The 22,915-nt window shown below is 44.0% G+C and overlaps 2 protein-coding genes across 2 annotated transcripts in view; both read right to left on the bottom strand.

Annotated features, from left to right (window-relative positions):
- The window catches only part of LOC143416908 (uncharacterized), a 154,149-nt gene extending 144,322 nt beyond the window's left edge, over positions 1–9,827 (bottom strand). Inside the window, exons 1-3 of the mRNA XM_076882581.1 lie at positions 9,764–9,827; positions 9,439–9,684; positions 9,182–9,352 (exon numbers count right to left, since the gene is read on the bottom strand). Of these exons, the coding sequence (XP_076738696.1) occupies positions 9,182–9,352; positions 9,439–9,684; positions 9,764–9,785 (439 nt within the window). The 5' untranslated portion in view covers positions 9,786–9,827. The remainder of the gene's footprint in view (positions 1–9,181; positions 9,353–9,438; positions 9,685–9,763) is intronic.
- The window catches only part of LOC101479240 (matrix remodeling-associated protein 8), a 359,831-nt gene that overhangs the window by 287,221 nt on the left and 49,695 nt on the right, over positions 1–22,915 (bottom strand). The gene's annotated exons all lie outside the window — the stretch shown is intronic.

Below are 22,915 nucleotides of genomic sequence, written 5' to 3'. Positions count from 1 at the left end.
TTCACTGTAACCCAAGACCAACTCCTTAAGGCTTTTCTGGAGAAATTTGAGGCTGCAGATGTCACCCATCACTATACTGTACCCCAAAGTGTAAAACATGACATTTCCTGTTCCCACTAGGTGGCGCTGTCCTTGATGTCAAATATGGCAGTTGAAATATGTTTAGGGGTGGAGCCTTATCATATGTGTTCACTTTGGTCAAGGTCAGAAAATGTATGACAAAATGAGAGGCAATAAGATTTTCATGGCGAGTCATCGAAATTCGCCATGGCGCCACGGCCTCATAGTATTGTGAAAACTCAAAAGCTCCGCAATTTAACATGGCACAAGGGTGTAGTTGACACTGTCCAAATTTGAAGGTTATGAAATGAAACCCCAAGGAGGAGTTCGCAAAAGTTCGAGGCATGGAAATGGCAAAATTAGAGCCAAAATGTCACCTTCTCTTCCAAATGGCAGACTTCCTGTTGGGTTTGCGTCAATGGGCCCACAGACTTTTTTGTTCGTCTTGGCATGAAACACATGTGTGCCAAATTTCATACATGTAGCTCAAACCATGTGGTCGTAGGGCTGCATTTAACAAGGCATAGGTGGCGCTCTAGAGCCATTTCCCAGTGCTCATATGTAAAACCATTAAAATACAAAATTTTTCACCAGACCTGGCATGTGTGCAAAATTTCATGAGTTTTTGAGCATGTTTAGGCCCTCAAAAAGGCCCTTGTTTGGGGTGAATAATAATAATAATAATAATAATAATAATAAGAAACGGAGCAGATACAATAGGGCCTTCGCACTCTCAGTGCTCGGGCCCTAATTAAAGCTGCAAGCAGCGTTATGAGGGCCCTCGCACCCTGGCGTGTCGAGCCATGCCCAACACCTAAATCCAGCACGTCCGATGTGATGTCACATTGATGGATTCATGCATTTAACCACCAGCTAACATTTCATCTCATTGAACCATGATTATAGTCGTCCCACTAGGTGGCGCTCTAACTATTACTGACAAATGGCATAACAAACATTTCCGAGCTCGAGTCTCATCACACCTGCGACCTTTGGGAGAGATTGGATATTGTGTTTTTGAGTGACAGCAGATTACTGCTTTTTGGCGAGTGATTGAAACTCCACGTGCCGCCATGACAACCCCGTTTCCCTGAATGTAAAAAGCTTCGCAATTTAACATCACAAAGGTCTTTAGATTCCACACACAGGAGATCGCATCAATGTGATGAAATCCCTTGGAGGAGTTCGTCAAAGTATGAAGCCTGAAAAGAGGGGAAAATGTCGCCAAAATTACACATTAATTTTAAAATGGCTGACTTCCTGTTGGATTTGGGATATTGCTCCAAGAGACTTTTTTGTACATCTTATTATCTCCTATAAGCTTACCAGGTTTCAGACTCATACATAAAACACAGAGCTGGGGCTGATGTTTTGAAATATTGTAGGGGGCGCTGTGGAGCCATTTCGCGCTATTCAATGAAAATGATTACATGACAACAAAGCCTTCATCACATTGGAGGTGTGTGCCAAATTTCAAGCCTCTATAGACTTTCCAAGCCCCTCAAAAGCCACTTCATCTTTCATGGTGGACCGCGTTGCCACCAGGGTGCGCCGTTCAGTTTAAAGTCACAATTTTTGCACTGAAGCATCACGAGGGACTGATGGTGATATTCACCGCTTTTGAGGTGGCCAAGATGAACCTGTGAAAATCAGTACAACAAAATTAAAGCCATGACATTTCCTGTTGCCACTAGGTGGCGCTGTCCGTATTTCCGACAATGGGCACATCAATCTGTTCAGGGCGGGTCTGACATCATGCCTGTAAAGTCTGGTACTGATCAGACTGGATTTCATTGAGTTATACTAATTTGTTTCTTCATGGCGTGACATCAAAGTTCGCCACGCCGCTGGGGTCACACCCTTTTGCGAAAAGTCACAGTTTTCACTGTAACCCAAGACCAACTCCTTAAGGATTTCCTGGAGAAATATGAGGCTGCAGATGTCACCCATCACAATACTGTACCCCAAAGTGTAAAACATGACATTTCCTGTTCCCACTAGGTGGCGCTGTCCTTGATGTCAAATATGGCAGTTGAAATATGTTCAGGGGTGGAGCCTTATCATATGTGTTCACTTTGGTCAAGGTCAGAAAATGTATGACAAAATGAGAGGCAATAAGATTTTGATGGCGAGTCATCGAAATTCGCCATGGCGCCACGGCCTCATAGTATTGTGAAAACTCAAAAGCTCCGCAATTTAACATGGCACAAGGGTGTAGTTGACACTGTCCAAATTTGAAGCTTATAGGACCAAATCCCAAGGAGGAGTTCGTTAAAGTGCGAGGCATGGAAACGGTAAAATCAGAGCCAAAATGTCACCTTCAATCCAAAATGGCGGACTTCCTGTTGGGTTTAGGACATTGCCATAATAGACTTTTTTGTTCGACTCTGAACGTTATATAGGTGTACCGACTTTCAAACATGTAGGTCATACCCATACCGGGGGCTCGCGTTTTTCATTTTTCTAGGTGGCGCTACTGAGCTAATTTTCCCTGGCCATGTCTGAGAACATTAAAATACGTAAATTTTCACCAGACCTGACGCGTGTGCAAAATTTCATGAGTTTTCGAGCATGTTTAGGCCCTCAAACGGCCAATTCATTTGCCGAAATAATAATAATAATAATAATTAAAGCTGCAAGCAGCGTTATGAGGGCCCTCGCACCCCCGGCGCGTCGAGCCACGCCCAACACCTAAAACCAGCACGTCCGATCTGATGTCACATTGATGGAATTCATGCATTTAACCACCAGCTAACATTTCAACTCATTCATTCATGATTAGTTAGTCGTTCCACTAGGTGGCGCTCTAACCATTATGTACAAATGGCATAACAAAGACTTCCAAGCTCGAGTCTCATCACACCTGAGACCTTTGGGAGAGATTGGACATTGTGTTTTTGAGTGACAGCAGATTACTGCTTTTTGGCGAGTGATTGAAACTCCACGTGCCGCCATAACCACCCCGTTTCCCTGGACGTAAAAAGCTTCGCAATTTAACATCACAAAGGTCTTTAGATTCCACAAACTGCAGATCGGTCCAATCTGATGAAATCCCTTGGAGGAGTTCGTCAAAGAACGATGCCTGAAAAGAGGGGAAAATGTTGCCAAAATTGCACATTAATTTTAAAATGGCTGACTTCCTGTTGGATTTGGGATATTGCTCCAAGAGACTTTTTTGTACATCTTGATATCTCCTATAAGCTTACCAGGTTTCAGACTCATACATAAAACACAGAGCAGGGGCTGTGATTTTGAAATTTTGTAGGGGGCGCTGTGGAGCCATTTTGGGATATTCAAGGAAAATGATCACATAACAACAAAGCCTTAACCACATTGGAGGTGTGCGCCAAATTTCAAGACTTTTTAAACTTTCCAAGCCCCTCAAAAGCCACTTCATCTTTCATGTTGAACCGCGTTGCCACCAGGGTGCGGCGTTCAGTTTAAAGTCACAATTTTTGCACTGAAGCATGACAAGGGACTGATGGTGATATTCACCGCTTTTGAGGTGGCCACGATGAACCTGTGAAAATCAGTACAACAAAATTAAAGCCATGACATTTCCTGTTGCCACTAGGTGGCGCTGTCCGTATTCCCGACAATGGGCACATCAATCTGTTCAGGGCGGATCTGTCATCATGCCTGTAAAGTCTGGTACTGATCAGACTGGATTTCATTGAGTTATACTAATTTGTTTCTTCATGGCGTGACATCAAAGTTCGCCATGCTGCTGGGGTCACACCCTTTTGCGAAAAGTCACAGTTTTCACTGTAATCCAAGACCAACTCCTTAAGGCTTTTCTGGAGAAATTTGAGGCTGCAGATGTCACCCATCACTATACTGTACCCCAAAGTGTAAAACATGACATTTCCTGTTCCCACTAGGTGGCGCTGTCCTTGATGTCAAATATGGCAGTTGAAATATGTTCATGGGTGGAGCCTTATCATATGTGTTCACTTTGGTCAAGGTCAGAAAATGTATGACAAAATGAGAGGCAATAAGATTTTCATGGCGAGTCATCGAAATTCGCCATGGCGCCACGGCCTCATAGTATTGTGAAAACTCAAAAGCTCCGCAATTTAACATGGCACAAGGGTGTAGTTGACACTGACCAAATATGAAGGTTATGAAATCAAACCCCAAGGAGGAGTTCGCAAAAGTTCGAGGCATGGAAATGGCAAAATCAGAGCCAAAATGTCACCTTCTCTTCCAAATGGCGGACTTCCTGTTGGGTTTGCGTCAATGGGCCCACTGACTTTTTTGTTCGTCTTGGCATGATACACATGTGTGCCAAATTTCATACATGTAGATCAAACGATGTGGTCGTAGGGCTGCATTTAACAAGGCATAGGTGGCGCTCTAGAGCCATTTCCCAGTGCTCATATGTAAAACCATTAAAATACAAAATTTTTCACCAGACCTGGCATGTGTGCAAAATTTCATGAGTTTTTGAGCATGTTTAGGCCCTCAAAAAGGCCCTTGTTTCGCCTGAATAATAATAATAATAATAATTAAAGCTGCAAGCAGCGTTATGAGGGCCCTCGCACCCCATCGCGTCGAGCTACGCCCAACACCTACAACCAGCACGTCCGATCTGATGTCACATTGATGAAATTCATGCATTCAACCACCAGCTAACATTTCATCTCATTCAATCATGATTATAGTCGTCCCACTAGGTGGCGCTCTAACCATTACTGACAAATGGCATAACAAACATTTCCCAGCTCGAGTCTCATCACGCCTGCGACCTTTGGGACATATTGGACATTTTGATTTTGAGTGACAGCAGATTACTGCTTTTTGGCGAGTGACTGAAACTCCACGTGCCGCCATGACCACCCGTTTCCCTGAACGTAAAAACGTTCGCAATTTAACATCACAAAGGTCTTTAGATTCCACACACTGGAGATTGGTTCAATATAATGAAATCCCTTGGAGGAGTTCGTCAAAGAACGGTGCCTGGAAAGAGGGCAAAATGTTGCCAAAATTGCACATTCATTTTAAAATGGCTGACTTCCTGTTGGATTTGGGATATTGCACCAAGAGACTTTTTTGTACATCTTGATATCTCCTATAAGCTTACCAGGTTTCAGAATCATACATAGAACACAGAGCAGGGGCTGTGATTTTGAAATTTTGTAGGGGGCGCTGTGGAGCAATTTCGCACTATTCAATGAAAATGATCACATGCCAACAAAGCCTTCATCCATTTGGAGGTGTGTGCCAAATTTCAAGCCTCTATAAACTTGCCAAGACCCTCAAAAGCCACTTCATCTTTCATGGTGAACAGCGTTGCCACCAGGGTGCGCCGTTCAGTTTAAAGTCACAATTTTTGCACTGAAGCATCACGAGGGACTGATGGTGATATTCACCGCTTTTGAGGTGGCCACGATGAACCTGTGAAAATCAGTACAACAAAATTAAAGCCATGAAATTTCCTGTTGCCACTAGGTGGCGCTGTCCGTATTCCCGACAATGGGCACATCAATCTGTTCAGGGCGGGTCTGACATCATGCCTGTAAAGTCTGGTACTGATCAGACTGGATTTCATTGAGTTATACTAATTTGTTTCTTCATGGCGTGACATCAAAGTTCGCCATGCTGCTGGGGTCACACCCTTTTGCGAAAACTCACAGTTTTCACTGTAACCCAAGACCAACTCCTTAAGGCTTTCCTGGAGAAATATGAGGCTGCAGATGTCACCCATAACAATACTGTACCCCAAAGTGTAAAACATGACATTTCCTGTTCCCACTAGGTGGCGCTGTCCCTTATGTCACATATGGCAGTTGAAATATGTTCAGGGGTGGAGCCTTATCATATGTGTGCTCTTTGGTCAAGGTCAGAAAATGTATGACAAAATGAGAGGCAATAAGATTTTCATGGCGAGTCATCGAAATTCGCCATGGCGCCACGGCCTCATAGTATTGTGAAAACTCAAAAGCTCCGCAATTTAACATGGCACAAGGGTGTAGTTGGCACTGACCAAATATGAAGGTTATGAAATCAAACCCCAAGGAAGAGTTCGTTAAAGTTCGAGGCATGGAAAAGGTAAAATCAGACCCAAAATGTCACCTTCAATCCAAAATGGCGGACTTCCTGTTGGGTTTAGGACATTGCCATAATAGACTTTTTTGTTCGACTCTGAACGTTATATAGGTGTACCGACTTTCAAACATGTAGGTCATACCCATATCGGGGGCTCGCGTTTTTCATTTTTCTAGATGGCGCTACTGAGCTAATTTTCCCTGGCCATGTCTGAGAACATTAAAATACGTAAATTTTCACCAGACCTGACGCGTGTGCAAAATTTCATGAGTTTTCGAGCATGTTTAGGCCCTCAAACGGCCAATTCATTTGCCGGAATAATAATAATAATAATAATAATAATAATAATAATAATAATAATAATAATAATAATAATAATAATAAACAGAGCAATTACAATAGGGCCTTCGCACTGTCAGTGCTCGGGCCCTAATAATAATAATAATAATAATAATAATAAGAAACGGAGCAGATACAATAGGGCCTTCGCACTCTCGGTGCTCGGGCCCTAATAATAATAATAATAATAATAATAATAATAATAATAAACAGAGCAATTACAATAGGGCCTTCGCACTGTCAGTGCTCGGGCCCTAATAATAATAATAAACAGAGCAATTACAATAGGGCCTTCGCACTGTCAGTGCTCGGGCCCTAAATAATTAAAGCTGCAAGCAGCGTTATGAGGGCCCTCGCACCCCCGGCACGTCGAGCCACTGCCAACACCTCAAACCGGCACGTCCGATGTGATGTCACATTGATGGATTTCATGCTTTTAATCACCAGCTAACATTTCATCTTATTCAACCAGGATTATAGTCATGCCACTAGGTGGCGCTCTAACCATTATTGACAAATAGCATAACAAACATTTCCAAGCTCGAGTCTCATCACACCTGCGACCTTTGGGAGAGATTGGACATTGTGTTTTTTAGTGACAGCAGATTACTGCTTTTTGCGAGTGATTGAAACTCTACGTGCCGCCATGACCACCCCGTTTCCCTGAACGGAAAAAGCTTCGCAATTTAACATCACAAAGGTCTTTAGATTCTACACACTGAAGAATGCTTCAATATGATGAAATCCCTTGGAGGAGTTCGTCAAAGTATGAGGCCTGAAAAGGGGGGAAAATGTCATCAAAATTACACATTAATTTTAAAATGGCTGACTTCCTGTTGGATTTGGGATATTGCTCCAAGAGACTTTTTTGTACATCTTGATATCTTACACAAGCTTACTAAGTTTCAGACTCATAGATGAAACACAGAGCAGGGGCTGATGTTTTGAAATATTGTAGGGGGCGCTGTGGAGCCATTTTGCGCTATTCAAGGAAAATGGTTACATAACAACAATGCCTTCATCCATTTGGAGGTGTGTGCCAAATTTCAAGCCTCTATAAACTTTCCAAGCCCCTCAAAAGCCACTTCATCTTTCATGATGAACCGCGTTGCCACCAGGGTGCGCCGTTCAGTTTAAAGTCACAATTTTTGCACTGAAGCATCACGAGGGACTGATGGTGATATTCACCGCTTTTGAGGTGGCCACGATCAACCTGTGAAAATCAGTACAACAAAGTTAAAGCCATGACATTTCCTGTTGCCACTAGGTGGCGCTGTACGTATTTCCGACAATGGGCACATCAATCTGTTCAGGGCGGGTCTGACATCATGACTGTAAAGTCTGGTACTGATCAGACTGGATTTCATTGAGTTATACTAATTTGTTTCTTCATGGCGTGACATCAAAGTTCGCCATGCCGCTGAGGTCACACCCTTTGGCGAAAAGTCACAGTTTTCACTGTAACCCAAGACCAACTCCTTAAGGCTTTCCTGGAGAAATTTGAGGCTGCAGATGTCACCCATCACTATACTGTACCGCAAAGTGTAAAACATGACATTTCCTGTTCCCACTAGGTGGCGCTGTCCCTGGTGTCAAATATGGCAGTTGAAATATGTTCAGGGGTGGAGCCTTATCATATGTGTTCACTTTGGTCAAGGTCAGAAAATCTATGACAAAATGAGAGGCAATAAGATTTTCATGGCGAGTCATCGAAATTCGCCATGGCGCCACGGCCTCATAGTATTGTGAAAACTCAAAAGCTCCGCAATTTAACATGGCACAAGGGTGTAGTTGACACTGACCAAATATGAAGGTTATGAAATCAAACCCCAAGGAGGAGTTCGCAAAAGTTCGAGGCATGGAAATGGCAAAATTAGAGCCAAAATGTCACCTTCTCTTCCAAATGGCGGACTTCCTGTTGGGTTTGCGTCAATGGGCCCACAGACTTTTTTGTTCGTCTTGGCATGATACATATGTGTGCCAAATTTCATACATGTAGGTCATACTCATACCGGGGGCTCGCGTTTTTCATTTTTCTAGGTGGCGCTACTGAGCTAATTTTCCCTGGTCATGTCTGAGAACATTAAAATACGTAAATTTTCACCAGACCTGACGCGTGTGCAAAATTTCATGAGTTTTAGAGCATGTTTAGGTCCTCAAAAGGCCGATTCATTTGCCGAAATAATAATAATAATAATAAGAAACAGAGCAATTACAATAGGGCCTTCGCACTCTCAGTGCTCGGGCCCTAATAATAAGAAACGGAGCAGATACAATAGGGCCTTCGCACTCTCAGTGCTCGGGCCCTAATAATAATAAACGGAGCAATTACAATAGGGCCTTCGCACTGTCAGTGCTCGGGCCCTAATAAACAGAGCAATTACAATAGGGCCTTCGCACTGTCAGTGCTCGGGCCCTAATAATAATAATAATAATAATAATAATAAACAGAGCAATTACAATAGGGCCTTCGCACTGTCAGTGCTCGGGCCCTAATAATAATAATAAGAAACGGAGCAGATACAATAGGGCCTTCGCACTCTCGGTGCTCGGGCCCTAATAATAATAAGAAACGGAGCAGATACAATAGGGCCTTCGCACTCTCAGTGCTCGGGCCCTAATTAAATATCTAAACAGAGATTACATTTAACAAAGTTGTTACTGTGATGTGAACTTTATTCTTTATTCTACTAAACAAACTCAGACATGAAAGATCAGGAAGTCTGAGTCTCACCTTCAGGTTTCCTGTGAACACATCGTCTCACCAGCAGAACCAGTAACACCAGTAGAACCACAACACACACTGATCCAACACATGACAAAAAGGGAAGGAGAGAGGAGCCAAGGGTAGAGGTGGATGTAGGTGGAGGTGTGGATGTAGGTGGAGGTGTGGTGGTGTGTTTGTCTAAAATAAAGCAAACACAGTCATTAAGTTGTCGTCACATTGTGAATGTTGAAAGCTGCAGAAACACAGACAGGTGAGTGTGTCACCTGTGACAGTGATCCAGCTGGATGGAGACTCTCCATGACCGCTGATGTCACACTTGTAGAGGCCTTCATCAGACCTGGAAACATGCTGGATGGTCATGTGACCTGTAGGCTGCTTCCTGATGAGGGAGCCATCTTTATAGAAAGCAGCTGGGAGGTTGGAGGGAGTGGTCTTTGTTTTACAGAGCAGAGTGACGTCATCTCCCTCCATCACAGGGAGGACAGGACTCTGCAGGATCACTGATCCACCTCAACACAGAGACAAACTACAGCATTTCATCCATTTACACACAGCTTCATCAACACTAACTCCACACACTCAGCTTACCAGTGACTGTCAGGTTAACCATGTTACTGATGGGACCCTCTCTGGACTCACACCAGTAAACTCCACTGTCATAAGACACCATAGTGATGTTACAGGAAGAACCAGCACCTTCTCCCCACCCATCTCTTCCACACTGAGTCCTCTGTCGTTTGCTTGTGTTTCTCCTCAGAGTCCATCCAGCAGAGCTGTCGTCCTCCTCACAGCTCAGAGACACAAAGGCTCCTTCAAAGAACTGAGAGCTGCTGGGACTCACAATCAGACGAGCTGTGAGGGTTAAAATGAAAAACTGATGATCACGTCTTGGAGATCTTCCCTGAAAGCTTTAATCCAAATGTGTAAAACCTGTCAGAGTTTATCAGGTTTAAACTGTGACAGAAGAAGGTTACTGACCTTGGTTTGTTGTGCAGCTCAGCAGTGAGATCAGAACTAAAGAGAAATGACACTCAGGTTGATTTGAGGTGAACATAAAGAACAACTCCACACAAACACACAAACTCATTTCTCTGAAATATCTGCTCATTTTCAATTTAAAGCCAGCAACAAGTTTAAAAATATTTGGTTGAAGATCTCTTTATCCATTCTATCCGACTTGAGGCAGAGAGAGAGTGGGAGCTTATCCCAGCTGTCAGCAGGAGCTTCTGGCACAGGTCCTCAAACTGTGACCAATCTGGCCTGCTTGACAGCTTTGAAAAATGTGAAGCAGGACATAAATCTTTCGACATTGAACTGTTTTCCAACTTTTCCTGCTGATAAACACGTCACCAAAGACATTCATACTACTCCAAAGTATTTAATTAACAGATAATCAATTAAATACATTTTTTTTCCTGGTGTTCACTGCCTACTCAAGAAAAATAAAACATCTTCATCAATCAACAAAAATGTCTTGTAATATCAATACAGAACAGTCTGGGCACTGAGTTACCTGCATTTCTTCTATATTTTCACACATTTGTCAGGTAGAAAAACTGAGATTTGCTGTTGAAGCTGCACTAAAGATCTTATAGTAAGATATCTCAGTAATTACATTTAAAAGTCTTCACACTGACAGTGTTCAGTTACACTCATAACTTGTGATGAGACTTTCGATGTAAAATCAGTTTGGCACACGTAACTACAGGCCATCAATCCATAACAGTCACACCTACAGCCAGTTTAGAATTACCAGCTAAGTCCTTGTACTGTGGAGGAAACTTACACAGACACTAACACTGCACCTCTGTAACACCTGTACGGTTAGATATGATAAATAAATCTTTGCTTTTTTTATTATGATTTGGAGATGTCTAGCAGACTTTTCTTCTATGTTTGTTACAGATGTAAATGTATCCAGCCAGTTTGAACTCATCATAATTTTTATCTAAGAAGCAGCATTTAACCCTAGAGAACCCATGGGGTCAAATTTGGCCACTGCTAATTGCTGCCGCTCAAAATGTACAAAGAAAAAAAAAGGTCAAATTTATCTTCTAAATCCCAAAGTGCCACTTCTAACCCCTGCATAGAGACATCTAGTGGATGCATACTGAACTGACATTAGCCAGAGTGGTAGTTAGAAGATTGCTGACCACATGCTGTTTTGTTGAGCTGGAAACTTTCCCCCCAAAAATTGTCTTCCTAGCAAATAAAATGTTGGTAAAATTGTGTTTTATTTGTTAATCTACTTTGTAATAAGTTGCAGAATGCCTAGAAAAATGTTTTGTGTTCTTTTTGTAAAAATTAGCCACCCCGAGCTAGTTAAAAAAACGATGGGTCAAAAATGACCCTCCGGGTGTACGGGTTAAAAATTGTCGGGTCAAAAATGACCCTTTGGTTCTTTGAGTGACATTGTAGATGGAGAATGTTTACAGTCCTGTATTTGACAAAAGCCTCGAAATAAATTAATTTGTATAATACATTTTACTAAGTTACCTAAGTAGTACAGGGTCAGAGACTAATAAAGTAAATATATCTTTTCAGGGAGTATGGCTACTCCCTTTTCAGGGCAGGGAAAGCACCAGAGAAAGTTCACTGCGCAACAAGTATTGGATCAACTCGAAGCTGATGATAGTGACTTTGGCCCTGAGCTGGACAGCGACGGCGATTCTGATGAATTGTATCAACCGCATGAAAGTGATGGTGGTGAATTCTCTGCCGAAGACAGTGACTCATCCAATCACTCGTCCAGTGATGAAGATGTGCCATTTGCTGAGACTGCTAGCGTACAGATGGAGCCAAATTGTGCCGCAAAAACGTATAAATGGCGAAAGAAAGGCTTTGAGTTGCCTGATGTGAACTTTCTTGGTGAACAAGTTGAGTCATACCAGGATGCCACAACAGACACGCCACTGGTTTACTTTTGCTGCTTTGTTTCCCTTGATATGTTGGAAAATATTGTTGAGCACACCAATCAATACAGTATTCAAAAGCATGGGAAATGTGTTGACACTTCAGTAAAAGAGATAGAACAAGTTCTCGGACTGTATCTCAGGATCTCAGGATTAGTTCAAATGTCTGGAGTACGTCAGTACTGGGAAAACGAAGTTCGTTATGGGCCTGTGGCAGACATAATGAGTCACAACCGATTCAGCCAGCTACTCTCTGTCATTCACTTTGTAGACAATGAAATGGGCAGTGAAGAATTAAAAAGGATCCACTGTGGAAACTAAGACCGTTTTTGGATTCTTTTCGGAGACAATGTTTGACTATTGCGCCTCGCCAAAAACAGTCCATCGATGAGATGATGGTGCCGTACAAAGGAAATTTGGTAGCATAAGGCAGTACATCAAAGGGAAGCCACATCCGTGGGGATTGTGGGGGCGCTGCTGTGTCACTGGCTTCCTGCATGATTTTGATATATATCAAGGAAAAGGAGGTGCCAATGAGCAAAAAGGGAAGAGTCAGTTGGGAGTTGGTGGAGACATTGTGGTGAAGCTATGCGACTCGCAGAGAAAGTAAGTTTCCTGATTTTTGCTGACAATTTCTTCACTTCAATGCCCCTCATTGAGAAATTATTGGCAAAGGGAATCTGCTACACAGGAACTGTTCGAAAAAACCGCATGTCAAAGTGCACCCTGATGACAGACCTGTCCAAGAAAGGCCGTGGATCATATGATCATCGAATCGAGTCCAACACCAATACTGTGTGTTTGAAATGGCAAGACACAAAAGCAGTCACTTTGATGTCAACATATGCTGGACCAGAGCCTTTGGGAAAAGCCTGCCGCTGGGACAAGTCCAAAAAAGAGTACATCAACATTGATCAGCCAAACATCATCAAGGAGTACAATGCTTCCATGGGAGGAGTTGACATGCTGGATGCACATCTTGCATGCTGTAAGTTTCCCATCAGGACCCGTCGCTGGTATATGATACTTTTTCTGGCATGTGTCTGTTGCAGTGATCAACGCATGGCTTCTTTACCAGCGTGACTGTGAGGCCCAGGGAATCCCAACATCGAAAGTACTCAAACTTCGCAAATTTCAGGGTTTGGTTGCTGAAGGCTTGTTTCAAGTTGGAACAGCAAGAAGTCGGGGTAGGCCAACAACTTCTGGCCTCTCCTCCCCGCCACCACAAAAATTAGTTTGAGTTTACAAGAGTGCAGATGTTTGTTTCGACCAAATCGCCCCTTGGCCTGTCAAGGAGGAAAATCACCGTCGATGTGCTGTGTGCAAGGACCTCAAAACTGAAATGCACTTTGAAAAATATGCTGTTCCACTCTGCATCAACAAAAAAAGAAATTGCTTCAAAGACTACTACAATGTCTAGTGTGAATTCATGGATAAGAAAATGCCCGTGGTTTGGGGGGTTTTTTTCACCACCAAAATTAGTTTGAGTTTACAAGAGTGCAGATGTTTGTTTCAACCAAATCACCCATTGGCCGGTCAAGAAGGAACATTGCCATCAGTGAACTGTGTGCAAGGACCTCAAAACTGATATGCAGTGACTGTGAAAACTGTGCCTCGTGTTCTTTTGTTTCAAACTGAATCCAGTTCTGACATAGAACAAATAAAGAAAAAAAAAACTTGTTAAATGTAGCTGTGAGGTTGATTTATTTCCCTAACTTTAAAATAGTTTACATTGACAGTGTTTGTTATTGTGATTTTTTAAAATGATATGCCTAAAGACCAATGGGTCAAATCTGACCCAAATCCTAAATCAGGGAATAAAGGGTTAATGTTGAAAAAGTGGATATTTTGGTGTTCAGTGAACTTATACAAGTCATTTAATGCGTAGTTCATAATTTTCCAAAGAAGACAATGGTTCTTGGGTTCTCCAGGTTTGTGATCACAGTGATCATGAGCACAGACTAGCGCAGACTCTGAGTATATATAAAATATCAGCTGCATTTAAATAACACAGTAAAGTCATGTGTCCACTGTGCAGCTGTGTTGATATAATGAGTGAATGATTTGATCTTTCACTGCCTGCTGTGTTTCCTCGACTCCTGAGCAAAGATAAAGAGTCAGTTCAGACCTGCAGTTGGTCCTCGTGGTGTTTGAACTTGAATTCAGCCTGATTTGTTTTTCATGTCTTCTCCTCCATCATCAGTTATCAGGAGAGCAGACAGTCAAAGTACAAGAATTCAAACAAACACAGAGATTCTACTTACAGAGCAGACACAGCACAGATGTTTCCTTCATCGTCCTTCTCACTCATTTGAGCTTTTTTTCATTTCTCTCACTGACATCAAGTAAAGCCCGCCCTCTTCCTCTGAGCACCAGCTTTTCTATTGGTTCAGAGTGGTGGGGACCTAACGTTTTACTTAGTATAAAGAAAAAAAATACTCTGCAGTATCTTGTTTTTCATTTGTCAAGTCTTCAGTCTGGTGCCAGTGATCTCTCGTTTGGTTGATGAACAAATCCATGTCCATGTAGTGGACGTCCCCCTCAGTGAGAGAGGCAGATATGAGCTGAAACACAGGAATCAAACCAGGGACGCTGCTGTTATGGAGCTGAACTGGAACCATTCAGACACTGAGGCCCTCTGAACACATTTTAATTACAGCTGTGCAGAGACACACTGATGACTGACTGGAACACTATGATTCACATTTTACATGAACACCATCCTCACACATGGTTTATATGTGGCCACTAGAGGGAGATGTTGGACTTTAAATACTAACATGGATACAGTACAATGATGTTTCCACAGTTTGTTATCAATAAATTAGATACCAGCTACTCCCGTACAGCAAATCTGAACCAGATTTTGTCAGAACTGTCTTTGCTTCCAAAATCTTTACCCTAGTAGAAATTGCTAGAAATTGTTGAAGTGTTCGGAAAACACACCTTAACTGTCCATGTCTGATGCAACTCTGCACCGAAGTAAGAAATATCACTATATATATATATATATATATATATATATATATATATATATATACACTCAACAAAAATATAAACGCAACACCTTTGTTACTGCTCCCATTCCCCATGGGATGGACGTAGAGACCTAAAATTCATTCTAAATACACAATATAACCATCCCTCCCAAACAGTGGTCACAAATCAGTCCAAATGTGTGGTAGTGGGCACATCTGCTATATTGAGACAATCCATCCCACCTCACAGGTGTGCCACATCAGGATGCTGATCTGACATCATGAGTAGTGCACAGGTGTACCTCAGACTGCCCACAACAAAAGGCCACCCTGGAATGTGCAGTTTTGTCTCACAGCAAAATGCCACAGATGCCACAAGCAATGAGGGAGCGTGCAATTGGCATGCTGACAGCAGGAATGTCAACCAGATCTGTCGCCCGTGCATTGAATGTTCATTTCTCAACCATAAGCCGTCTCCACAGGCGTTTCAGAGAATATGGCAGCACATCCAACCGGCCTCACAACCGCAGACCTCGTGTAACCACACCAGCCCAGGACCTCCACATCCAGCAGGTTCACCTCCAAGATCGTCTGAGACCAGCCACCCAGACAGCTGCTGGAACAATTGGTTTGCACAACCAAACAATTTCTGCACAAACTGTCAGAAACCGTCTCAGGGACGCTCAACTGCATGCCCGTCGTCCTCATCGGGGTCTTGACTCCAGCTCGTCGCCGTAACAGACTTGTGTGGGCAAATGCTCACATTCGATGGCATCTGGCACGTTGGAGAGGTGTGCGCTTCACGGATGAATCATGGTTCACATTGTTCAGGGCAGATGGCAGCTGAGAATGTCCCAGTTCTTGCATGGCCAGCATACTCACCGGACATGTCACCCATTGAGCATGTTCGGGATGTGCTTGACCGGCGTATACGACAGCGTGTACCAGTTCCCACGAATATCCAACAACCTCGCACAGCCATTGAAGTGGAGTGGATCAACATTCCACAGGCCACAATTGACAATCTGATAGACTCCATGCGACGATGTGTTGCACTGCATGAGGCAAATGGTGGTCACACCAGATACTGACCGGTTCTGGGTCCCCAGACCCCCAATAGCGCAAAAAACTGCACATTCCAGGGTGGCCTTTTGTTGTGGGCAGTCTGAGGTACACCTGTGCACTACTCATGATGTCAGATCAGCATCCTGATGTGGCACACCTGTGAGGTGGGATGGATTATCTCAATATGGCAGATGTGCCCACTACCACACATTTGGACTGATTTGTGACCACTGTTTGGGAGGGATGGTTATATTGTGTATCTGGAATGAATTTTAGGTCTCTACGTCCATCCCATGGGGAATGGGAGCAGTAACAAAGGTGTTGCGTTTATATTTTTGTTGAGTGTATATACATATACACATATATATATATACATATACATATACATATATATATATACATATACATATATATTAGGGGTGCAACGATATTCGTATCGATATTGAACCGTTCGATACAGTGCTTTCGGTTCGGTACGCATATGTATCGAACAATACAACATTTGTAATTTATTTTATCAACTTTCCTTCTGACGATGCTGTCTGTGTTGAGCGCTCAGTGAATCTGCGTTCGACTACTCCGCCTAGGCTGCACTGTCGAGCGCAGATCCACTGAGCGCTCAACACAGACAGCATCGTCAGAAGGAAGAGCGCAGGGCACCTCCCCCACCCTCATTCAGATCTGGCGTTTGGAATTATTTTGGTTTTCATGTGACGTATGACCCTGAAGGTAAGCGAGTCATGGACTAAAGTAAAACAGTATGTTGGATGTGCCATGCAATGCTCAATTACATGGGTGTGAACTAGTGTGTTAGCGCAGTTAGCTCGTTAACGTGTTGGCCGTCTAGCCCCATGCACGGGGCGATCGGCGGTAGCTCGTTAACGGAGATTTGCCGTGTTGTGGTGTTAAGGTCATTTCAACGAGATTAACCTGAAAGCACTAGTGGGAACACAACGAATATGACTGCACATTTACGCCGACATCATCCTAGTGCAAAGACAAAAACAACAAGCATGCTACTAACTTTAGCCGAGTCATTTAGACAGCTGTTAGCACATGATTCTCCTTATGCTGCTGAGAATATAGCCCAGAAGAAGCGGATAGTATAGCTTTTATTTTGGAAAGAGCCATTTCTCTGTAATAAACTCTCTTTTCCAAAGATGCATGATTCCTCAATCAGATACAGGGCTCGCAATATCGCTAGCCTGACGTCCTGGGGCTAGCGATTTTTTCAGTCGGGCTACCAAAATCTATCTCTGCCCTGCCCGTCGGGCTATTGTAGGAAGGAAAAATATATGTCAATGCTTTTGCATTCTTTCAGAAATGTAGCTGGGTAATTATGTCATTGGCATCGGTGAGCCACTGTCAATATGTGACATATTGAAGTCGCGTTTGAATTTGCGCTTGTTTTTTTGCTTTCACTTTGCAATCGTGCGAACTGTGTATAGAGAGCGACAGCACTGATCTGTGAGTGATGATAATTTGCGCACCAATTCCTCTGACATCGTCTTATTAATCGTTAGCTTACTATGCAAACATGACAAGTGAAATCTCCCGCAGCAAGCTTAAACATGTGAGAGGCTGATCGCGCAGAGAATCGCTGAGCTTATGTGAGTGAGTGTGTAAAAGCAGCAGGATATATATTTTAGTTCTGCTGAGCCAAATAAGACAGGTCAGGGTGAAGAAGTGACAGCCAAAGAAAAGCTTACCACAAAACGGAAAAGTTATGACAAATCAGACTATAAGGCAAAAAGAAAGTGCAGCTTTATGGTTTCATGGACAAAATAATTTCTGTGGCTGCAATATGACGAGCTAAATAACCAGGGCTGCACATAAGTGGTCCGCAGGTGCGCATTCGCTGTCAAAATAAAAAACACGCACAAGGGTTAGGGTTAAATTTAAAAACTGTACTTTTGAGTTAAAATATATATTTATAATTTTAATAAATGACTAATTAAAAAGGCATGAACATTTTTTTGTATCGAAAAAATATCGAACCGTGACACCAAAGTATCGAACCGAACCGAACCGTGAATTTTGTGTATCGTTGCACCCCTAATATATATATATATATATATATATATATATATATATATATATATATATATGTCAATTACTAATAAATATCTGAATAAGATATTCATTTTGACATACTGTATTAACACAATTGATCTAAAATCAGACAAAAAATAAAATCAGAGTAGAAAAAGTTACATTATTTACTGTAACAACCACAAACATGTTTAATGAATCAGATTTCATAACTTTAAATGCAAATATAAATTGTCACTTTTAAAATCATATGTACAAGTTTTACAAACAACAAAGTTATTTGCATCCATTTACCTTTTACCTTGATTTTTTAAATAACCATTTCAAAGTATTTACAGAACAATCAGCTGTTTTGCATTCAATAAGATGCCACAAATTATTTGTGCCACTCCAAAATATAATTTCTGTCCTCTATAAAGGAGAACATCACAGCCTGATACCTGCACGTCTGACATCAGCAGGTGTATCACTCCTGTTTCTACCAGGAAACAGCAGTCGCCTCATTGTTCTGACACACAACACAAAACTATCCACAACACTAACTACACAAGACAACACATTAACTACACACTCCAAACACGCTAAATGTCACAAATCTCTCACATCTCAAAACTCGCTCTCTCTCTCTCTTTTCTGCTGTCTGTCTGTCTCTCTCTCGGCGTCACTCTTCCTAAACAACCAAATGTCAAGTTGCCATATAATTTTTTGTTTGGTCCACGTGGTGCGTTTTTCCACCAACATGAAAGGGCTGTTTTTTGTTTTTTTATTTTTTTGCAGAGAGGTCTTGCTAGCGCAGTCCTTAGATGTTAAACATGACGAAACTATTCAGGAAAAAAACGCCGTGTATATATTGTTTATCTTGACTCTGGTTTTACGTGGCCTACAGTATCAACGCAATTTAAACTGGTAGGCTATAAATCACCTTGTTGCTTTGTCTTTAAGTGGTCATGTGATTGGCTTACTACGACTACTTTATTCTTCCTTAGTCAAACAGCAGCACTCGTGCGATTGTTTTGCCCCCTTAGCTCCAGGTGCCAAAAAGTGAACGTGATTACCAGCACGAGTTTTAGTTGACTCGTGGGGCGTAAGCCTTCAGTGTTGTGTGTGTGTGTGTGTGTGTGTGTGTGTGTGCGCGCGCGTGATTTTTTTTTATTAAAGTTATTAAAGTTGGTTTTAGTTTTTTATCATCTGTAGCGAGCCTGACGCTCAGTGTCCTTTTATTCTTTTAACGTATTGCTCTGTATTCTGCCCTCACTGCTACACTGGATACAGTTATGCAGATAGATAAACTCCTCGACAACTGACAGTTGTATCGTCCCTTTTATTGACGCTGCCTTCAATTATCAACAGAGTGAAACTACAAACAGAAGAAATAAGCAATATTCAGTCTATATATTCACACGATAATGCAAATCAGTTGACTAAACTAGCTAACATTGGAAAGAAAGTAAACCTGAATACAGTACACCTTTAACCATAAAAATGCATAAATAATAGCAAATATAGTTGCATTAACTCTTGTTCAACTTAAATACTCACAAGCGATGCTTTCTGTAAAACAACGAAGAGGATGGATGCAGATGTTTATCTGAACAACATGCTGAGTCAGTCTTTTCTCAAAGTGTGCTGCATTACTAACTCTACAGCTAATAACAAACAAATCTTGGCATGAAAGAACTGTAGCGACTCTTGCTGGTGGGAAGGAGAACTACACCAGCACACTCCCCGTCTGATATCTATTGGATGTCATCACTATCTTTAAGGATCAATGTCTCTATTAGTATTTCGCAGCAGGAGTACAGTCTCTGTCACTGGTCTTAAGAAGGTTTTAGATATTCCTCCAGAAGTGACCTTTACCTCAATCTTTCTGACATGTCCGTCTTGGCTAGGAAAGGTCTCAACAACCACCCCCATGGGCCAGTGGTTTCTTTTCGCTCGACTGTCCTTTAGAAGAACTAGATCTCCCTTTTGAAGATTTTGACTCACAGATTGCCATTTTCTTCGCTCTTGGAGTGTCGGCAGGTACTGTGTTTTCCAACGGTGCCAGAAGACATTTGAAAGATGTTGCACTTGTTTCCATTGGTGTCCAAACAAATCTTTATTGTCAAAGTGTCCGGGAGGTGTTGGTGGTAATCCAGTTTTCTGTGTAAGGAGGGTAGCAGGCGTAAGAAGAAAGGGGCAATCTGCGCCTTCACTGTTGTGATTGGTGTGGGGGTAGGGACAGGCTTAGGGCGTCGGGGGGTTCCCCGGAGGCATCTTCCTTGGGGGGCTCAACCCGGGGTAGCGGTCATGTCCGGTTAGGGGCTCTGTTGGCTCTCCGGTGACTGTTTCCTCGCGGCTGCGTGCAGCGGGGCTAGGGGAGGGTCTGTGCTGACGGACGTGGGTTACTGACCTGGTAGCCTGGCTGCCCCTGGGTGGGTCCGGGATGGGCGTGAGGTTCTGGGGGCGCTCCGTCTCTGGGCTGGGACCCGGACCGGGCCTCGGGGGCTTGGGTCCTGGTTGGTGTGTTGCCGGGGTTGTGGGCTGGTGGGTGCATGGGGGCCCAGCCCTGGAGCAGGGTGCCGCCGGTGCGTCGAGCCACCTGGGGGGCTCTTCAACTGGTGGGGGAGATTGTCACATCTTGCAGGAGCTTTCCTCTCCTCAGGAGCTCCCTCTGCAGGAGGGGGAGATACAGGAGAGGTGGAGGAAGATCTCAGCCTGGGTGTTTATTGTCTTATGTAGTCTGGAAGATGAGTGGATGGTGGGGTGGGTGCAGTTTTCTCTGTGGTGGGGTTGGGTGGACTGTCCCGGGCTCTGTGGGGCCGGGCGGCGCTGCTGCACTGGGCCCGGTCTGGATGGGCCTGGGCCCCCTTTCCCTAGCGGGTCGCGGAGTATGGGGGTGCCTACTGGGGTCAGCGGGGGAGCTGGCCCCAGGGAGGGGTCACTTGCCCCTCCCTTCCTTCCCTCCCCATCTCCAGCTGCCTCCCTCTTCCCGCTCCACCACAACCACCCACACATGCAGGGCCTTGGAGTAGGGGTATGTCACCAGGGTGCAGAGGAGGCTACCCCCCCCTCTGTCCCCTTCTGGCTGCCTCTGCCTCAATTTTATCCCACAACTTAGACATTCACATTACTCACACTCTCATTACACATACATATAGGATCTTGGGGGTGGGCACGATACACGGAGTCCAAAGTACCATCAGGGTGTACACCCCACCCCTGGCATCGTTGCCCACCTCTCAATTTTAAATACACGTAGACATTGAGGGCTAGCAGGAGGGACCATGCGCTTACCTGCTGCTCTCTGGCAGGTAGCTCCAAGCCCTCCTGGGTTTTAAATGCACCTTAGAACACACATGCATCAACATTACAATGAGCGGGTGGAGGGAGGTTTGGAGTCTTCTCTCACCCCCGTTCTCTGCGACCTGCTGGAGCAGGGGGGCTAGGACTAGGAGGAGGAGTTGGCCGTCCGACTGCGGTCTGGAGTGTGGAGCCTTCCTGCTGCTGCGGAGTCGGGGCGGTCTGCCTCCCCCCACCGCAGGGAAAAGGGAAACACCACCTGGGTCTGGGTGCAGTTCCCCCCTCCAGGGGCGGGGGCACCTAGACCCGGTTTGTAGAGTACGCTTGGGGAGTGTGATCGTGTGTACAACGTCTCTTTATGTATGTCTCCACGTTGGTTGAGTGTGGAGTAAGTGCATATGAGAGCATGAGGGTGGGAATGGATGTTTGTATCTGTGTGTGCCTGTATGTCTGTGTCTATATGTCAGGTTGGGTGTCAGGCGCCACCTCTCTGGGGACATCTCAGGCCCTCCAAGGTTTGGAGGCCTATCTCCCCCTACCACCACTTCCCCTGCCAGTGGCGGACCCCCTCAGACATCAGTGCGTTGGTGGTTCTTTGTGTCCGGGGATGGGCGTCCAGGTACACACCGGCTTACTCCTTGGCGGCCGCTTATCGGGGCCTGGAGCCTGGGGCTCGCTCGGGCCACTTCGGAGGTGGGGTGCCCCCGGCCTCTCGGCCTGGGGCTCGGTCACTCAGGCGCAGCTGGCTGCCGGCGGAGCTCACGGGCGCGTCACTGCAACTCCCCCTGGCTTCTGCTCCGCGGCTGCTGAGTGAGCCCTCATCTGGGACTCTCCTCAGCTCTTTCCGGGACAGTGGCGCAGCTGCCCCTCTGTTGGTCTTCCTTGGTCTCTTGTGTTCTGGGGGCCTCTGGATGTCTGGAGTTTTGATCTCCTCCACACCTGCTTCACGCCCTGGAGGACGGGGCTGTGGCCCCCCCACACCCTCTAGCAGATTATTACATGAAGGAACCTTTTAAAAAAACAAAAAACAAGCACGTCCATGCTCACAGGTGTACACACGGGTGATCACACCCACAAACTACACCCTTTTTGGCTCCTACCTCAAAGCACACTGTGTTCTGTTGATCTTATGTGCTGCACAATAATGTTTAACATTTAGTATTTACTGTCATATTCCCATATATCATTGTGATGTTGTTTATTCTATTACTCTTGTTCTCTTCTGCTTGCTTTCTTTTTTCTTTCTCAGCAGGTGATCCAGGTGATTGATATATGCATTTTTTTTTCTCTGCCCGTTCTGTTGGTTTTTGTCTTTTGCCCTTCTCCCCCGTCCCTCTTCTCAGCTGTTTCTCTTTCCCTCTTTCTTTCTCCCCTTCTTTCCCCCAGTCAAGTCTTTCCCGTATTCAGTAAGTGAAAATAAAATAAACAATAAAAGGTGAATCAAATGGACC

The sequence above is a fragment of the Maylandia zebra genome, linkage group LG3 (genome assembly GCF_041146795.1).
Source record: "Maylandia zebra isolate NMK-2024a linkage group LG3, Mzebra_GT3a, whole genome shotgun sequence".
NCBI classification, from domain to species: domain Eukaryota; kingdom Metazoa; phylum Chordata; class Actinopteri; order Cichliformes; family Cichlidae; genus Maylandia; species Maylandia zebra.
This window is presented reverse-complemented; position numbering and strand designations above follow the sequence as displayed.